Source organism: Somniosus microcephalus, chromosome 11 (assembly GCF_052327205.1).
Source record: "Somniosus microcephalus isolate GS21.2 chromosome 11, FLI_Smic_1.0, whole genome shotgun sequence".
In the NCBI taxonomy this organism is placed as follows: Eukaryota; Metazoa; Chordata; class Chondrichthyes; order Squaliformes; family Somniosidae; genus Somniosus; species Somniosus microcephalus.
In genome coordinates this window covers 148,769,829-148,790,783 of record NC_140997.1, presented here as the reverse complement: position 1 = coordinate 148,790,783, position 20,955 = coordinate 148,769,829, and the positions used below count along the sequence as shown (strand labels likewise).

Here is a 20,955-nt window from a genome sequence, read left to right as displayed (position 1 = left end):
AAGCGGTCAGCCTATTGAGAATGTCACAGGCCTCTTTTTATGCTTGTAAGAATTTAAATCTTTTACCAAGCAGTTAAGGTCTTAACTGAGCTCAGTGCAGTTTCAACAAGTAGAGATACTTAACAAATAACCCATATCCCCCTTCCTACGAGTTGAACGAGAAATATGCTGCTGTCAATTGTACATTCAATTTGAACAATTGGTATTGCGGTGATAGAAAAGTTTAATTTTGCTGAAATGCTTCCACTTTAAATGATTCTCACTAAAGATACTTCAATACCCATTTTGTCACAAGCCTTTTTCTCCCTCTATAAAGGCAAGTACTTTTTGTTTTGAGTCAAAATACTGTTACTTTTAAGAATAAGTCATGATTATTTAGCTCCATGACTCCAATTGATTATTTAGCTTCATGACTCCAATTAAAGAAGTTTCCAAATCGGTTACCCGCTGCTGCACAGAAATGAACATTGACAGCTGGAAACAGTGTGGCGTACAATGTGGTAAAGCTACCATGGACCAGCTTCCCTCCCCTACCACTCCTCGTACTGCAGATCTGCATCAGTATCTAGAGCATCTTCAGCGGTGCCAATACGACATGCTAACTTTTATACCACACTAACGCACAACATTATCAGTTTCTCTCAACACCTGCAGAACACATTAAAGCTGCATTGATCATTGTATTTTTACAGAATCGAATCGAGCTGTACCCAACATACTTCCTACTTCTGAATCATACTCGAGACCAGGAGAGCGCTCTGTGCTTATATGTTAATGCAGAGCGCTACTTCTCCAGATGGTAAATCTTCAATGCTTTGAGCACACCCAAGGAATCCTGGAACTACTTTTTAAAGCCAATGTGACAAATTGGACTTCATGGCATGCCTAGTCCAACTACTGGAAGATACCCTCTCCCAAGCAGATCGGACCCAACTTTGGACTTGTACCGCACGGCCTGTTTTGGGAGAGCAGCACTATACTATCCAGCTGATACTTCGCCCATTTAACTTTCCACAGTGAAGCCAACAAACTCAGTTTGTTCAAGTTCACGAAAAACTAGGTTTCCGCTGCTGCTGGCACAAGGCAAGTCGTGCGGTTTAGATTTCTAACTGCAGCTGACAACAAGAGGACTGCATGTTTGCCACTAAAGTTACTAAAAACATAGAAATACCACCAAAACTGTCACTTTTGCATCACTGCTGAGAGAAAACCGCTTTGCAGCAACGCAACAGTGCCAGTATAATTCTACAATTTTGCAGTAATATACCGATACCCGTTTGGTGCTTAGAATTTCTTAATGCTGTTAGAAGCATAACACAATGTGGCTGCAAATTTAGAATTAGTCACCAATAATTAATAGTCTCCTCACATACTGTTTTATACAGGGGCAAATCCACACAATAAGTTAACAGATGATCGGGGATTGCATACAGGTACCTAGGAGGTCCTTTAGGAGTTTGGGGAAGGGGGTTTGTACATGGATGAATGCATACAGGTCTATAAAGTTACTGTGTCCCATCATAGGCAACTAGACAAGGATAACCAGATTATTCACTTGCGACACATTCCAGCTAAGCAGTTATGTTTTTACAAGGATTTTGTGTAGTAGATATGAAAACATGTCACTTATAAGGTAGAACTGCTTTTAGTAGCCACCAAGATATTCGCTTGTCACTTTCCAAGTGTATATCCTTACATACTACCTAGGTATTTCACAGCTGCACAAGTTTGAATTGTAGTCAAACCACTGAAAGTTCAAATTAAATCACCTATTTATACTAGACATCATAACCTGACTGCTGCAAGACTATGCCTTCAATTATCAAGTCTCCATCTTTGAACACCTGAAAGTTGTTCCCTCCTTAACTACCACCCGCCCTCCCACCCCCACACAAAGAAACTTCAAACTCATTTTGTCGAACCATTTTATTCAAAAGACAATCTTATTTCCTGCAACATTCACTCTGCTGCTGAAAGGAACGACACCAACAAATTTCAAACAACCACTTTATCAGATATTGTTGCAAACATTACAGTACTGTCAATGTCAAGCAAAAGGACAGCAAACAAGGCAATCAAATTAACTTTGCACTTCACACCAAGAGAGCGGAAAACCTTTAAAATTAAAAGGAACGTCACCCAATTAATAATATGCAGCTTAATATGATTCCGACATGCAGACTGCAAATTAACTTTTACTGATTCATTGCAAAGGAATTACAGGAAACTTTCTGGTATCCGGCACGGACAGGACCGACGTGTTGCCGGTTCATCAACAATTCCGGATAACCGAACGCTATATTAAAAGATACGGAGCTCAGAGCTCCATATAAAGCAACAAACCCTGTGCTTCAAAACAATCGGCACAAGTTGCAAGCGTCTCTGTAGCTTAGCAACAGCTTCAGCTACACCCTTGCACAGCAACAAATGAAGTAAAAAAAAATAAAAGTTATCTGAACCGACTCCTGAATTTTGCCAGTGGATAGAGCGTTCCAGTTAATCGAAAGTTTCCTGTAGCTGCAAACCACGGTCTGTTGCAAGGACTGATGATGTAAAGGTGGCCATGCAGCCAAGATCTGGAGTTAGACAGAATGAGGCATGGGGATAATCAAACCCTCACCCTCGCACTACATGACAAAGCACATATGCCACAATAAACAATGGTCAAGAGGCAAAAAGCTTCTTAAAGAGGCAGGTTTCATCATCTCTAGCTGAACACGGGGGACAGAGAGAGGAGACGACTACAGAAGTATTAAATAGGACCTATATCCTATGTGCGAGAGCTTGTGCTGCCAGGTTTCTGCTGGAACATTCCAGTGTCTATGAGTATTGGTCAGCTGGATAAACAGGTATTAAGTTGTCTATTAGGAAATCAAAACGACTTATACTCTAGTTCCATTATCAAAGTGGCCTTTACCTCATCAAGCACTGATTGGTGCATGCAACATGAGAACACACACTTGTTTGTGTGGCACGTTTCAATTGGCTAAACATACAAAACATCAAGCAGGTCAGTTATCATCACAAAACTAACTTTTGATATAATTGTAAATAAATTTTGTAGCATGAATACAATAAATTCTGTTTACAATCAACTTCGCCTTCCCAAGAGGAAAAATATTACCCCTCTTATGAATCCATTTTGCAATCAATTAATAAGAAAAAGTCAAAATGAAACTGTTGGATTTGGAGCCTATTCCGACCATCCAATCGGCCGGTCTAGTCTGCATCACCGTCTAGTGATCAACACTCCCATTATTCCTCCCAATTTGCTCTGTAGGAGGAACATTACCCACAGGAGTAGGACACCTCTCTTCTGCGAATACCACCTACTTTCACGTGCCACTTTTCTTGGCCTCGCTCCTACCTCATTAATCTCAGTACCCCAGCTTCACTCCTGGCCTGCTAAAGCGGAGGCTTTAGCGGGGACAGTCTGTGCCCACCTGCAGCAAGACCTGATCATCATCCAGGCTTGGACAGAAAAGTGGCAAGTAACATTCACGCCACACAAGTGCTAAGCAATGACTATCTCCAACAAGGGAGCGTCTAACCACCTCCCCTTGACATTCAATGGCATTACCATCGTCGAATCGCCCACTATCAACATCCGGGGGGGTCACCATTAAAAAGAAAAACTTGTATTTATATAGCGCCTTTCACGACCACTGGACGTCCCAAAGCGCTTCACAGCCAATGAAGTACTTTATTGAAGTGTGATCACATAAGAAATAGAAGAGTCAGCCATTTGGCCCCTCGAGCCTGCTCCACCATTCAATATCATGGCTGATCTTCTACCTCAACTCCACTTTCCTGCACTATCCCCATATCCCGATTCCCTTAATATCCAAAAATCTATCAATCTCTGTTTTGAATATACTCAACGACTGAGCCTCCACAGCCCTCTGGGGTATAGAATTCCAAAGATTCACCAACCTCGGAGTGAAGAAGTTTCTCCTCATCTCAGTCTTAAATGGCCAACACCTTATTCAGAGACTGTGACCCCTGGTTCGCAACTCCCCAGCCAGGGGAAACATCCTCCCTGCATCTACCCTGTGAAGCCCTGCAAGAATTTTGTATGTTTCAATGAGATCACCTCCATTCTTCTAAATTCCAGAGAATATAGGCCTAGTCTACCCAATCTCTCCTCATAGGACAATCCCCCCATCCCAGGAATCAGTCTGGTGAACCTTCATTGCATTCCCACTATAGCAAGTATATCTTTCCTTAGGTAAGGAGAACAAAACTGTACACAATACTCCAGGTGGGGTCTCACCAGGGCCCTAAATAATTGCATTAAGACATCTTTATTACAAGAGGATTTGAGTATAAGAGTAAAGGTCAACATACCATTTGCTTTCTTAGTTGCTTGCTGTACCTGCATGTTAACTTTCAGCAAGTCATGCACAAGGTTCATAGAATCATAGAAAGTTACAGCACGGAAGGAGGCCATTTTGGCCCATCACGCCGGCCAACAAAAAGCTATCCAGCCTAATCTCACTTCCCAGCTCTTGGTCCATAGCCCTGCAGGTTACAGCATCCCAAGTGCACATCCAAGTACTTTTTAAATGTGGTTAGGGTTTCTGCCTCTACCACCCTTTCAGGCAGTGAGTTCCAGACCCCCACAACCCTCTGGGTGAAGAAATTTCCCCTCTAAACCTTCCACCAATTACTTAAAATCTGTGCCCCCTGGTTTTTGACCCCTCTAAGGAAAATAGGTCCTTTCTATCCACTTTATCTAGGCCACTCAATTTTATACACCTCAATAAGGACTCCCCTCAGCCTCCTCTGTTCCAAGGAAAACAAACCCAGCCTATCCAGTCTTTCCTCATAGCTAAGATTCTCTACTCCAGCAACATCCTTGTAAATCTCCTCTGTACCCTCTCTAGTGCAATCACATCCTTCCTGTAATGTGGTGACCAGAACAGCATGCAGTACTCTAGCTGAGGCCTAACTAGTGTTTTATACAGTTGAAGCATAACAACCCCCCCCCCGCTGTATTCTATGTCACGGCTAATAAAGGCAAGCATTCCGTATGCCTTCTTAACCACCTTATCTACCTGGCCTGCTACCTTCAGGGATCTGTGGCCATGCACTCCAAGGTCCCTTTACTCAGTGTCCTACCATTTAACATGTATTCCCTTTCCTGGTTAGCCCTCCCCAAATGCCATTACCTCACACTTGTCCGGGTTGAATTCCATTTGCCACTGTTCTGCCCACCTGACCAACTTATTGATATCTTCCTGCAGTCTACAGCTTCCTTCTTCAGTATCAACCACACAGCCGATTTTAGTATCATCTGCAAACTTCTTAATCATACCCCCTATATTCAAGTCTAGATCATTGATATATACCACTAAAAGCATGGGACCTAGTACTGAGCCCTGCGGAACCCCACTGGAAACAGCCTTCCAGTCACAAAAATACCCATCAACCATTACCCTCTGCTTCCTGCCTCCAAGCCAATTTTGAATCCAACTTGACACTTTGTCCTGGATTCCATGGGCTTTTAACTTCATAACCAGTCTGCCATGTGGAACCTTATCAAAAGCCTTGCTAAAGTCCATATACACTACATCAAACGCACTACCCTCATCTACCCTCCTTGTTACCTCCTCAAAAAATTCAATCAAGTTTGTCAGACACGACCTTCCCTTAACAAATCGGTGCCGACTATCATTGATTAATCTGTGTCTTCCTAAATGAAGATTTATCCTGTCCTTCAGAATTCTTTTCCCACACTGAGGTTAGGCTGACTGGCCTGTAATTACTCGGTCTATCCTTTTCTCACTTTTTAAACAAGGGTACCACATTAGCAGACCTCCGGCACCACACCTGAAACCAGAGAGGATTGGAAAATGGACAGGGCCTCTGCTATTTCCTCTTTTGCTTCACTTACATTTCATCTGGGCCTGGGGATTTATCCACTTTTAAAGCTGCTAAACCCCTTAATACTTCCTCTCTCACTATGTTTATTTCATCTAATATTTCACACTCCTCCCTGATAGCAATGTCTGCTTCGCCCCTCTTCTTTGTGAAAACAGACACAAAGTATTCATTAAGAACCCTACCGACGTCTCCCGCCTCCACACAGATTACCCTCATGATCTCTAATAGGCCCCACCCTTTCTTTTACTTGCCAAGAATTTTTCATGCTCCCTCTTTGCTTTCCTAATATCCTTTTTAATTGCACCCCTGCACTTTCTGTACTCTAAAGATTCTGCGGTATTTAGCCCTCAGTTTCTGTCATATGCCTCCTTTTTTTCTTTATCCTACCCTGTATATACCCTTCATACTAATTGTGGTAAACCACTGTTGTACCTATGCATGCCTCAACATGTCTCGGCTGGCTCCACCCACACAGGCCCAGGTATAAAGGTGATTGACCTGCAGCCCCCTGCCTTCTTGGAACCCAGTCAACCACGAGAGGCATGCTCGGTTCTTTGCTAATAAAAGCCTTTAGTTACTCTCTTAACTCTCAGTCTTTTATGAGTAATTGATAGCGCATCAATTTTATTAGCAAAAACAAAATGTCGACATTTGCTGAACAGCAGGCTGCTGCACCAAACGCTGAACAGCAGGCTGCTGCACCAAACACTGAGCAACAGGAGCTGCTGAGAGCCCTCAGACCAACATACCACTTCCTCAGAGTTCCCTTCGGCGTCACCAACGGGGTTTCAGTCTTCCAACGGGAGATGGACCGGATGGTCGACCAGAACGCGCTCCAGGCCACTTTCCCCTATCTAGACAACGTCACCATCTGCGGCCGCGACCAGCAGGACCATGATGTTAATCTAGAAAAATTCCTCCGTACGGCCCAGCGGCTGAACCTAACATACAAGGACAAATGTATGTTTCGTACCAAGCGCCTTGCCATTCTTGGCTGTGTAGTGGAGAACGGAGTCATCGGCCCCGACCCTGACAGGATGCGCCCCCTTATGGAGCTCCCCCTCCCCCACTGCAGAGATGCCTAGGGTTTTTCTCGTACTATGCTCAGTGGGTGCCCAACTATGCGGACAAAGCCAGACCCCTCATCAAGTCCACCTCCTTCCCCCTGACAGCAGAGGCCTGTGCAGCCTTCACTCTCATAAAAGGAGATATTGCGAAGGCCACAATGCACGCAGTGGATGAGTCCATCCCTTTCCAAGTGGAGAGCGACGCATCCGACTTTGCCCTAGCTGCAACCCTTAACCAGGCGGGGAGACCCGTGGCCTTTTTCTCAAGGACCCTCCAGGGCCCCGAGATTCGACACTCCTCTGTCGAAAAGGAGGCCCAGGCCATTGTGGAAGCTGTGCGACATTGGAGGCATTACCTGGCCGGAAAACGATTTACCCTGCTCACTGACCAGCGTTCAGTAGCTTTTATGTTTAATAATAAGCAGAGGGGCAAAATCAAGAACGACAAGATCTTGAGGTGAAGAATCGAACTCTCCACCTACAATTACGATATCTTGTACCGGCCCGGGAAACTCAATGAGCCCCCAGATGCCCTATCACGTGGTACATGCGCCAACGCGCAGGTCGATAGACTGAAGACCCTCCACAATGACCTCTGCCACCCGGGAGTCACCAGGTTTTTTAACTTCATCAAATCCCGTAACCTGCCCTACTCCATCGAGGAGGTCAGGACCATGACCAGGAACAGCCAAATCTGTGCCGAGTGCAAACCGCATTTTTATAGGCCAGACAGAGCAAGCCTGATCAAAGCCACGCGCCCCTTTGAACGGCTGAGCGTCGATTTTAAAGGGCCCCTCCCCTCCTCCGACCGCAATGTGTACTTCCTCAACATAATTGATGAGTACTCCCGTTTCCCGTTTGCCATCCCTTGCTCAAACATGACCAGTACCACGGTCATTAAATGTCTGAATGACCCCTTCGCCTTGTTCGGTTTCCCTAGCTATATTCATAGCGACAGGGGCTCATCCTTTATGAGCGACGAACTCCGGCAGTACCTACACTCGAGAGGTATCGCTACAAGCAGGACCACCAGCTACAACCCCCGGGGGAATGGCCAGGTGGAAAGGGAGAATGCGACGGTCTGGAAGGCAGTCCTTTTAAACTTGAAATCTAAGGGCCTTCCGACCTCTCGCTGGCAGGAAGTCCTCCCTGCGGCGTTCCATTCCATTCGGTCACTGCTCTGTACAGCCACCAATGCTACCCCTCACGAGAGAATGTTCTCCTTCCCCAGGAAGTCCACATCGGGGATCTCGTTACCAACATGGCTGACTTCTCCAGGACCCGTCCTACTGCGGAAGCACGTGAGGTCCCATAAGACGGACCCCCTGGTCGAGAGGGTGAGCCTCCTCCATGCCAACCCTCAGTATGCTTACGTGGTGTACCCGGACGGGCGGGAGGACAGTCTCCATACGAGACCTCGCACCTTCGGGTGCTCCCGAAACACCCCCCCTCGCCATCCACCACTACCCACGCCTATCCCCAGTACGCTTACTTAGCGTACCGGGACGGGCGGGAGGACACAGCCCCCACACAAGATCTCGCACCTTTGGGTGCCCCTGAAACACTACCATTGCCATCCACCACTACCCACAACCCAACCCCGCTAGACGGCATGCCGCAGCCCCAGGACCCGTCATTGACCACCCAACCACTCAATGAGACGCCAGACTCAACGTTGGATGCTGCACCATCACCGCCGCCACGACGACGATCAGGACGGCATACAAGTCCACCTGGTAGACTTACTTACACGAACCTTTAGTACACTTCACCCCGCCGGACTCAATTTTAAACAAGGGGTGAATGTGGTAAACCACTGTTGTTGTTGTTATTACACACTGTTGTACCTATGCATGCCTCAACATGTCTCGGCTGGCTCCACCCACACAGGCCCAGGTATAAAGGTGATTGACCTGCAGCCCCCTGCCTTCTTGGAACCCAGTCAACCACGAGAGGCATGCTCTGTTCTTTGCTAATAAAAGCCTTTAGTTACTCTCTTAACTCAGTCTTTTATGAGTAATTGATAGCGCATCACTAATTTTATCCCAATTAATATTGGGGTAGTTGAAATCCCCTACTATTACTGACCTGTAGTTTTTGCACCAGAGATTTGTCTACCTATTTGCTCTTTGGGGTCTATAGTACTCGCCCAGCAGCGTGATCGTCCCCTTTTTTGTTTTTCAATTCGACCCATATGGCCTCGTTTGATGATCCCTCCAACATATCCCTCCTCACAACTGTAATAGTTTCTTTAACCAATACCGCAACGCCCCCACCACAGTGATTCCAGTCGCCACTCAAGCTCCATAAACCATCGCTCAAGTCGTTTCAGCTGGTGACACTTAGTGCACATGTAGTCATCCATGCAACACGAAGCGTCCATGACTTTCCACATACCACAGGATGTGCACTCCGCTAGACGGAGCGGCCCTGCCATTCCAGTCATCCCTTTATCTAAGAGACTATTTAAAAGGCTAAGTACGAAACATTTATTTAAAAGACCAAGAACTACACTTTATTTAAAGACTAAGAACTAACAACAGAATAAGCTTTAAACTAAAAAAACTCACCCACTACTCACCAATCAGCTGCTTCCCTTGTGCCGACGTCACTTTTAATCTCGGACGTCCCTTTTCGAATGTTGCCTGTTGAGGGCCATTCTCGCTGCTGCCGGTGAGTCTGGGCCTCATTCTCTCTCCCACTCCTTATACTCCCCGCTGTCGCTCAGGCTCCTCCCAGGGCCGCTCTCACTGCTGCTGGTTACCCAGGTCCCTCTGAACACCAACATTTCCCAATCTCTCACCATTTAAAAAATACTCTGCTTTTCTATTTTTCCTACCAAAGTGGATAACTTCATATTTCTCCACATTTTATTCCATTTGCCATGTTCTTGCCCACTCACTTAGCCTCTCTATATCCCCTTGAATCCTCTTTGCATCCTCCTCACAACTTGCATTCCCACCCAGCTTTGTATCATATTAAATTTGGTCCCCTCATCCAAATCATTGATGTAGATTGTGAATAGCCGAGGCCCAAGCACTGATCCTTGCAGTACCCAACTAGTTACAACCTACCAACCTGAAAATGACCCGTTTATTCCTACTGTTTTCTGTTCATTACCCAATCCTCAATCCATGCTAGTATATTATCCCCAAGCCCATGAGCCCTAATTTTGTTTAATAACCTCGTGTGGCACCTTATCAAATGCCAATTTGTGCACCGCAAGCTCCCACAAACATCAATGTGATAATTCTGCGGCAAGTGACTCACTACCTGACTCCTTAACACCTTTCCGCCACCTACAAAGGCACAAGTCAGGAGTGCGATGGAATACTCTCCACTTGCCTGGTGAGTGCAGCTCCAACAACACTCAAGAAGCCCGACACCAAAGGACAAAGCAGCACACTTGACCGGCATCTCACCCACCAGCTTAAACGTTCGCGGCCTCTATCACTGGCACACAAGATGCACTGCAACAACTTGCCAAGGCTTCTTCGACAGCACCTCCCAAATATGCAACCTCTACCACCTAGAAGGACCAGGGGGAGCAGGTGTGGAGGAACACCATCACCTCCAAATTCCCCTCCAAGTCAGACACCATCCTGACTTGGAAATATATTACCATTCCTACATCTTCGCTGGGTCAAAATCTTGGAACTTCCTACCCAACAGCACTGTGGGAGTACCTTCATCAGATTGACTGCAGCGGTTCAAGAAAGAGGCTCCCACCACCATCTCGAGGGCAATGAGGGATGAGCAATAAATGCTGGCCTTGCCAGCGACGTCCACATCCCGTAAATGAATTTTAAAAAAAGCAATGCCACGGGAGATCCCCTAGTTACTAAAAACAACTTTGTTGAAAAATCCAATGAAGCACAATGGAGTAACTGTCTGAATGTCATTGGAATTCTGCAGAGCAGACACTAGCACAGATTTGCTTTGCCACTTCAAACTGCTTTTAGAAGATGGTACAATTTTTTTTTTACATTTTATAAATTTACCAAAACGGAGTCTAATCCTGCAATATTTAATACTAAGCCACTGTATAAAGAGGTGTTTCACATTTTATAGCTATGTAAAAAAGGTAAAAATTGTTTTAGTTTACTACTTAAAACACAAGAACATACAAAACATGACAGGAAAAGACCTACTGGTCCATCCAGCCTGTCCCATACATTTGCAATGCCTTATGCATCACAATACATACACTCCCTACACCACCATGTAATCGCCAAGAGATATCGTAAATCTTAATGTGATTATTGTGAATAGTATTAACTGAAGCTAAAAAAAAAAGCATTTCCTGTTCATTTGAACACTTTTTACAAATAGTTTCTTATTGGCCCAGAAATTGCTGGAGTGGTGCATCTTGCGGTGAGCGTCATGAATCGGATTTTTTTACCTCGCCCTTCAGATCGTATTAATTTTGCGTCGCGAATTTGAATTGATATTGGCACGGCAAATTTAAGGATAGAGAAAGAAACAGAACAGCGGGAAATAGGGTGAAAGAATAAAGAGGGAAAGGAAGTGGATTGAGAGACAAAGGAAAAGAATTTTAAAAAGACAGAAGGACATTGTCACCCAGTTCCGTTTGGAAATTGTTGCAACAATCCTTGAGAAGTTAATAGTGAGTGAATGGCAGGGCATGTGAAATGTTCAAACATTCTTACTGATATACTGTATCCCAAAATTGTATTCCGAAAGAAATAGTTTTGCATTTCTGAGTGAGAAAACAGCTTTGCATCCTGAAAATTATTGTGTTCCAACACGAACAGGAATGTGGATGGCAAGACTGTCCCAAGAAAAGCTTAAAATCCTCTACGAACAATTCACTACCTGCTAGCGAAGACGCCACAGTTTCATTTCACAGAATCATACAGCACAGGAGGCCGCCATTCGGCCATTCTCCTTTCTGGTCCTCCAAGGTTGAGTGCCATGTCAGGACCAGAAATCACACCATCAACAGGGTCCTTGTGGCATGAATTACCAGCCCTAAATGGCAGCGGCGAGATTAATTTACATTTATGGTGAAAATCCAGCAATTACAGGAAACTTTGGTTTATCCGGAGGTTGTAGGTCCGGAAACCTCGATCTACCGGCAGAAATCAGGAGCCGTTTTGTTAGGTTTTTTTTCTTCTTGTGGCTTTGTTTTCAACAGTCAGGCTCTGGAAAGTCTCTCTGAAGCTGTTGCTAAGCTACAGAGACGCTTTCAAGGTACGGGCCGACTGTTTACAAGCTGTTGCTAAGCAACAGTGTTTGTTGTCAAATACGGAGATGAAAACCTCCGTATGCTTCAACATTAACTTTTTATGTCCGGCAGTTTTGATAGATTGGCAACAGCTCGGTCCCGTCAGTGCCGGATATAACAAAGTTTCCTGTACATGACATGCAATTAATTTCAATGGAGGGGCTAATGGCAAGCTTGCAATTTTGGAGGTTTTGCGAAGCTGACTGGGGAAGCAGTAAAAATCAACCAGCAATTTATGGATTTATGGGGACTAGGAACTCGGGGGCATATCTCTGCCACAAAATGTTTTTTTTTTTTTTTAAATAAACGCACCAATAATGGCGCCATGAACTCACCATTATTTTTCCAGCTATTTCTGGGCCATTGTTAATTCCAATTGGAGACATTATTAGCCTACATGCATTTAGGCTATTTCATTTATGTAGAATTTCACAATCACAGAGACACTGAGCATGATTCCAACAATCTTGGTCATTTTATTCAGTCAGTAAACAAGACGATGTCACCAGAGAGTATGTGCAACCTGAACTTTCCAGGTGAAAAAGATTGAGGACAAAACAATCTGGATAATATAATGGCTTTCAGAAGACTTGCAGCTAACGTACAGATTTCCAACTTAGCTCATGTAGCTAAAACAGATTTTTCTACACAAAATTTTATTTAAGGCGGTTTACAAAATTAGTTTGGAAAAACAAGCAGCTTACACAGCTGGAGTTCTGTAGTGAACACACAATAGAAAGAATGAAAAGTCCCACTGAGCGAAGCAATTACTAAACCAAACATCTGTTACTCACCGCTAGTGTATCAAGTGCATCGATCAGTGTTAAAGAATAGTTCCCAAGGACATCATTAATGTTTATGTTTGAACTAGAAAGAAAACAAAATCAATTACAAGTTCCAAAAGCAAAATGAACCCAAATTGTCCAAGATTGGGATCGGGAATGAAATTAGTCATTTACTGGTCAAGTGTTACATGGATATCAAGAAAATCATCAAGCCTCCTACTTATTAGAACTTCTGTGACAAAGATTTTATTACCTATTTGCAGTCTGGCTCTGCAAACTAACTGAACTAACTGTAATACTAAACTGGAAAGATAGGCATGGTCTTAAATAACTGCATGAATACTGATTTCATAACCTAAATATACACCAGTGACATCATGGATGCTTCGGAGTGAGAAGAGCTTGTCTTCTTTAATTATCGTGCTGAGTAGGCCAAAGTCAAAATGGCATGCGCCTACAAAAACCATTATAACTGATGTGAAAGATCGTAATGGGCAGTTTTTCTTTTAGAAAGTGTCACACAAGGACCTGCACTGCAATTCAAATTATGGAACTTGCGCGTGTAGACACACAAAAGCCCAGTATGTTGCATAACAGTAATAACTCTCAAACTATAAAGAGGACCTGAAATTTAAGTTCCTCTGTATATAAATCATCCTAATTTGAGGTGTATAATACCATGTATGGTTGCGTTGGAGATAAAACATTTTTCTGTTTGCTTGCAATTGCTTTTTGTATGTAAATTCTATGTTTTTCTGCAGCACTATTAAAATACATATTGTGCACACTCAACTACAAGCAGGCTAGTCAGGATCTGCAATGAAGTCAAATGCTAACTCCTTTTCTGCAGCACATCCTCAAACAATCTTGCAGGGATTTTCACTAGCTGTCAGAGGATTGTTTTCCAAACTTGAAAAACAAACGGCGGTATGAAATTAGGTTTTCAAAATTCACTGCATGAGCCACAACAACATGTGTGCGCTTTGCTGCATTCCAGTTTTAAGTGAGTTTGTTAAGAATTGAATCAGTAATAAGTGTACATATACTGAAAAGCAAAAAACTGCAGAAATCTGAAACAAACAGAAAACACTGGGAACACTCAGCACATCAGGCAGCATCTGTGGGGAGAACAAATAAGTTAACAATTCGGGTGTGGACCATTCGTCAAAACAGTTTTAATAAAGGGTCCACACTTGGAACATTAACTCGTTCATTCTCTCCACAAATGCTGCTCGACTTGCTGAGTGTTTCCAGCATTTACTGTTTGTCACACATCATACTACTGAACTGACTGCTGCATCTGTAAATCATCCTGGTTATTTTTGGGTCCACGAAGCACTCTTGGCACACATTAAGGAATTCTGCGATGTTTTGCAACTTTTTCCCCAATAAAAGGTAATGCATTTGGGGAGGGCTAACAAGCCAAGGGAATACACTACAAATGGTTGGACACTGAGAAGTGCAGAGGATCAGAGTGCATGTCCACAGATCCCTGAAGGCACAGGACAGGTAGATAAGGTGAAGGAGGCACACGGGATACTTGCCTTTATTAGCCGAGGCACTGAATATAAAAGCAGGGGGTTATGCTTGAACTGTATAAAACACTAGTTAGGCCGCAGCTAGAATACTGCGTGCAGTTCTGGTCACCACATTACAGGAAGGATGTGATTGCACTTGAGGGTGCAGAGGAGATTTATGAGGATGTTGCCTGGGCTGGGGAATTTTAGCTATGAGGAAAGATTGGATAGACTGAGGTGGTTTTCTTTGGAACAGCAAAGGCTGAGGGGAGACCCAATTGAGGTGTATAAAATTAAGAAGGGCCTAGATAGTGGATAGGAAGCACCTATTTCCCTTAGCAGAGGGGTCGATAACCAGGGGGCATAGATTTAAAGTAATTGGTAGGAGGTTTAGAGGGGATTGGAGGAGAAATTTTTTCACCCAGAGGGTGGTGGTGGTTTGGAACTCACTGCCTGAAAGGGTGGTAGAGGCAGAAACCCTCATCACATTTAAAAAATACTTCGATATGCACTTCAAATGCCAGAAACTGCAAGGATACAGACCAAGTGCTAGAAAGTGGGATTAGGCTGGATAGCTCTTTGTCTGCCAGCACAGACAAGATGGGCCGAATGGCCTCCTTTCTGTGCTGTAAATTTCTATGATTCTATGAAAACCAAAGGATCACTTCTGTGAAAGAAATTCCTTCCTGAAGTTCGTAGATAGACTTGAATCAGTTAAACACCCTAGAAACTCCCAGTACACTAGGAACATTAATTTGGCTTTCAAAACCACGTTAATATTTTTAATCTACATTTACCAATCCAGAAACATTTGGCAAAATTAACGACAATCAGCAAAAGTTTCGAATGGCGATGTCCTTATGGGTCAGGACAACTGTATGAAATCTTAAAACAAAATTAATTATGTTCTGATGAAAGCTCATCGACCTGAAACATTAACTGTTTCGCTCTCTAGTGGCTGCCTGACCTGCTGAGTTTTTCCAGCATTTTACATAGAATGCACAGCACAATAACAGCCATTTAGCCCAACAGATCTACACTGGTGTTTATGCTCGGCAAGAGCCTCCGTCAACTCACCCCATCAGCATAACCTTCTATTCCTTTCTCCCTCGTGTGTTTATCTAGCTTCCACTTAAATGCATCTATGCTCTTCGCCTTAACTATTCCTTTTGTTAGCGATTTTCTGTTTTCATTAACTTATTACAGCTTTCAGTTAAACTCTGTACAATATAACTTTTCTATTTAATTATTTTTAACAGCACCTTTTGGACAGGAGTGAATGACATTGTCAAGTCATGTTAAGCAATTGCTTTACTGACATCTCCGGGAAAACACAACTGGAAACATCTTACTCAGTTTCACTAACTGTGAAAAGTCATTGTTAGTAGGTCAAGTACCCACATGAAAGACCTCCAAAATTACTGAGACTGCAAGAAAGATTTCTCCCCAGTTCTGTGGGGGTTAGAGGGAAGACAGGAGTTACTTTTACAATTAATTTGTTGAATACAATCAACTAAAGTACCAACATGCGTGTATTTTAATAATTAGCAAAACACTTCAAATGTGACATTTAATTTTCTTCATATCAATAAAAGGTAAAGTTAAACATTCAAGCTACAATTTATGTTTTATTCAGAACATCGAAAATTATAAGCCAGACCACAATTTTGCAATTTATAATGTAGTGCATGACTGTACATTTATGACAAACAATTTTTGTAGATTTTATAGGTTATTGTTCCAAACACACTGCAAATCTCAAGTTTTTCCATTTTGATTCTAACTATTTCTATATTGCTGCGCACTCAACTTGAGGACTGATCTGCAGAACAAATTACGAATTCATTGTAGAACAAGGAATCCACAAAGCAACAGGGATAAGGGGGTTCAAAAAACTGCCACTTTAAAGTTAGTTATTTCAGCTATTCAAAATGCTGAATTCCCTCATATTTTTACATGTACAAATTTAATAATGAAAAAGGGTTGCGATTCTTTTTTAAACTCAAATTTCTGCACTTAAAACACTCAAAATCACTGCTATAAATCCTTGTTCATGCCTTTGCAATTTTGTCATGACTCCCTATTTACAGTACATTATTAAAAAACCATAATGGGATCTCAGTTGAATGTAACAAGCTAGATTTGCATTTGCCTGTTTCAATTCATGTGGCAAATATCCGATGAAGTGTTCATGCAAAACAAAACTGAATGTTGGGTTTTACTCACCACAAAAGAGACTACATTAACTGTCTATTGAAAGCTAGCTAAACAGTTTTATTCTTGCCTACAGCACAGCTAACAGCTTGTTGGCCATTTTCTACTTTCTTGCAGCTGAAGTAAATACTTTCATACTAACCATACTGCTCTGCAAATTTTCAAATTGCAAACCAACTGCTCTGGTATGAAATGCTGCAAATCTGAAATCAAAGCTGGATAAAGTGCTGGAAATAGACAGTAGGAACATTAGCACCCAAAAGAAGAAAACACTAGGAGTGCAGTCCTGTCAACTCCATTGTCCTTCTTTGTCAGATACTGATTACTTGCATTTCTTCCAGTATTAATCCTGTTATCCTTCCGTGCTGTAACTTTTCTATGATTAGTCCTAGTCTGTGGTCATGAGATTTACCATCTCTGGCTATGAACTTAGCACCAGCTCTTTTAATGTTGACAGCAGTTAACACATGAAATGCACTGAAGTTAGTGTCAGAACATTGAAAGGATAAAAAGGGGAATACTAGATTTGTTCTGATTAGAACAGATCCTCCCTTTCCAAGGAGGAAGCAGCCGAATCAAAAGTTTCCTCCAAAGAAAAAAGTTGTACTAGACTGGCTGCAAGTTCCACTGTGGATGTGGAACAAGCCCGGACACACTGAAAGGAGCGACCATGCAGAAACTGCTGAGAGCGCAGCTTTGATCAGAGCAGAAGTGTAACGAGCTGTTTTAAACCGTTAGGAGAGAAACCCACCCCCGAACACCCCACCCTACCCTCTCCCCAGCCCTCCTCCTCCTCCCCCCAACCCTCCTCCTCTCCCCCCCCCTCTCCCCCTCTTCCCCCCCTCTCGCCCCCTCTTCTCGCCCCCTCTCCCCCCAGCCCCCCCCTCTCCTCCTCGCCTACCCTCTCCCCAGCCCTCCCCCTCCCCCACCCTCTCCCCAGCCCTCCCCCACCCTCTCCCCAGCCCTCCCCCACCCTCTCCCCAGCCCTCCCCCACCCTCTCCCCAGCCCTCCCCCTCGCCCACCCTCTCCCCCCCTCGCCCACCCTCTCCCCAGCCCTCCCCCTCCCCCTCGCCTACCCTCTCCCCAGCCCCCCTCCTCCTCGCCTACCCTCTCCCCAGCCCCCCTCCTCCTCGCCTACCCTCTCCACAGCCCTCCTCCTCCTCGCCTACCCTCTCCCCAGCCCTCCTCCTCCTCGCCTACCCTCTCCCAATTCACAATTCACAATTCAAATCGCTTTATTGGCATGATAAGTTACATCTTATGTTGCCAAAGCATCAAAATACATTTATGGTTTAGCACATAAACGCAGTTCTATTCATACAGTGTATAAACAGGTATATCCCTGAGTGTATAAATATACATTCGCATTGTTTATATATATTCTTTTCTTAGTTTCCTGGTTGTCCCTCTGTTCATGGCAAGCTGTAACATAGTGTGCCGCCAGTGTTACACAGCTTCTCTCCTCTCCCAGTAGGAATGGGAGTTTTTGGTTGTCATTCAGATTTCTGAAATCAGGGCATATTTGTGTGAATTTTTGGTAGAAATTCTCCGATGCCCTGATATTTTCCGCAGGCTGTGAGGAAGTGCATCTCTGTCTCCACTACTCCCTGACTGCAGTGAGAGCATATCCTGTCTTCTCTTGGTAGCCTGGTCTGCCTGTGTCTGCCTTTTTCGATCGCTAGGCTATGTTCGCTAAGTCTGTACCTTGTCAAGGTTCTTCTCAGTTTGTTATCCTTTACCATGGTCAGGTAATCAGCTATGTTGTATTGTCTGTTTAGGGCCAAGTAGCAATTGAGTTTACTTTGGGTTTTTGTTGTTTCTGCCCAATATGTCAGATATTTTTCCTTTTGCTTAGCGACGATTGTGTTGGGTCGAATTCTTTGTGTTACCCTGTCACTGTCCTGGGGCTGGTTATTGTTAGTATTGTTAGTAGTTACTTCACTGAGTCCCAGGACTAGTTGACTGAGGGTATTCTTCTTGATGGTCAGCTCTTGGCATTTCAGGGCGTCGTAGTGATAGCATTGGGGATTGCTCATTTGTAGGTGATTCCAAAATTTGGTGGCTCTTTTTTGGATAGTGATTATTAATGGATATTGGCCTAGTTCCGCCCTGCATGCATTGTTTACTGTTTTCCTTTGAGTCCGGAGGATACTTTTACAGAATTCTGCCCAGCCCTCCTCCTCCTCGCCTACCCTCTCCCCAGCCCTCCTCCTCCTCGCCTACCCTCTCCCCAGCCCTCCTCCTCCCTACTCTCTCCCCAGCCCTCCTCCTCCCCCGCCCTACCCTCTCCCCAGCCCTACCCTCTCCCCAGCCCTCCTCCCCCGCCCTACCCTCTCCCCAGCCCTCCTCCCCCGCCCTACCCTCTCCCCAGCCCTCCTCCTCCCCCGCCCTACCCTCTCCCCAGCCCCCCTCCTCCCCCGCCCTACCCTCTCCCCAGCCCCCCTCCTCCCCCGCCCTACCCTCTCCCCAGCCCCCCTCCTCCCCCGCCCTACCCTCTCCCCAGCCCTCCTCCTCCCCCGCCCTACCCTCTCCCCAGCCCTCCTCCTCCCCCGCCCTACCCTCTCCCCAGCCCTCCTCCTCCCCCGCCCTACCCTCTCCCCAGCCCTCCTCCTCCCCCGCCCTACCCTCTCCCCAGCCCTCCTCCTCCCCCGCCCTACCCTCTCCCCAGCCCTCCTCCTCCCCCGCCCTACCCTCTCCCCAGCCCTCCTCCTCCCCCGCCCTACCCTCTCCCCAGCCCTCCTCCTCCCCCGCCCTACCCTCTCCCCAGCCCTCCTCCTCCCCCCAGCCCTCCTCCCCCGCCCTACCCTCTCCCCAGCCCTACCCCACCATAGCCTCCCCCAGCCCACCTCTCCTCCCTGCACTCACGGGTTGTCCCGGTCCGGGCCGCGGCCCCGGCAGTCGATGGGGTTGAGCTCGTCCTGCGGGAAAGCGTGTTCCATGTAGTTCTCGTAGCCGAAGTAGAACATGCGCAGGGCGGCCTCCTTCATGCGGCGGCGCTGCGGCTCGGGGAAGGCGCTGTACTTGCGGCTGTACTCGCCGAAACTGTCCAAGAAATTATAGCCGGGGCCGGCGGGGGTGGAGGCCGAGGGCGGCCGCCGCTTACACACCATCTGGTCGCCTCTCCTCAGCGGGCCACCGGCCGCCTGTCTCCTCGCCCAGGTCTGGTCGGACCACGACGGCTTCTTGGCAGCGGTAGCGGCGGCCTGGGCCTCGGCGTTCCGGACGACACTGAAGCCCAGGCGAAAGGGCACGAAGTTCTGGTAGAACCCCAGGCTGGGCCCGAAGCCGAAGAGGAGCCACAGCGTCAGGTGGAGGCCCAGCCGCAGCAGCAGAAGGCCCAGCACTATCGAGCGCCATTGCATTATCAGATCAACGGCGCCGTCCGCTGCCACAACCACATCGCTAAAGTGAAGTGTTCGGTAGGGCCGCCAGGGAGCAGGCCCCTGCACCCGCTGCCTGCCTGCCCCCCGGCGCCGCTGATTGGCCACGGTGTTGACGTGCTACTCGCTGATTGGTCCGTCTTCCTGTCAGTTTAAGGCTGAACCCGGTCGCCAGCGTCGCCCCGCCCCTTCGAGTAACTTCTGACCAATGGCAAGGGGCGGGTTCACCTCTGGATTACGTCATAGAGACTGCACCTTTAAACACGGCGCGGCAGGAAAGTGGACCATTACCTTATTGGGCAACACCTCCTAACAAAAAAGGTGACTTGCATTTATATAGCGCCTTTCACGACCACTGGACGTTTCAAAGCACTTTACAGCCAATTAAGTACTTTTGGCGTGTAGTCACTGTTGTAATGTGGGAAACGCAGCAGCCAACTGGCACACAGTAAGCTCCCAGAAACAATAATGTGATAATGATCAGAAAATCTGTTTTTTGTTATGTTGGTTGAGGGATAAATATCGACCAGGACACCAGGAATAACTCCTCTGCTCTTCTTCGAAATAGTGCCATGTGATTTAATAAGAACATAAGAACATAGAGCAGGAGTAGGCCATACGGCCCCTCGGGCCTGCTCCGCCATTCAATAGGATCATGGCTGATCCGAACCTAGACTCACGTCCACTTCCCTGCCCTCTCCCCGTAACCCCTAATTCCCTTATCTGCTAGGAAACTGTCTATCTCCGTTTTAAATTTATTTAATGTTACAGCTTCCACAGCTCTCTGGGGTAGCAAATTCCATAGATTTACTACCCTCTGAGTGAAGAAGTTTCTCCTCATCTCAGTTTTGAAAGGG

At 45.7% G+C, this 20,955-nt stretch overlaps 1 protein-coding gene across 3 annotated transcripts in view; it reads right to left on the bottom strand.

Annotated features, from left to right (window-relative positions):
• edem1 (ER degradation enhancer, mannosidase alpha-like 1) overlaps positions 1-20,388 on the bottom strand; it is a 50,942-nt gene extending 30,554 nt beyond the window's left edge. Inside the window, exons 1-2 of one of the 3 annotated variants that reach the window (XR_015080017.1) lie at positions 19,584-20,388; positions 12,996-13,068 (exon numbers count right to left, since the gene is read on the bottom strand). Coding sequence is in view for 2 of the 3 variants with exons in the window: in XM_086001373.1 (XP_085857499.1) it covers positions 12,996-13,068; positions 19,584-20,080 (570 nt within the window). In the remaining variant the exon portion in view is untranslated. The remainder of the gene's footprint in view (positions 1-12,995; positions 13,069-19,583) is intronic. The other 2 variants (XM_086001373.1, XM_086001371.1) reach the window with 2 other exon arrangements.
• Between the last annotated feature and the right edge of the window lie 567 nt (positions 20,389-20,955).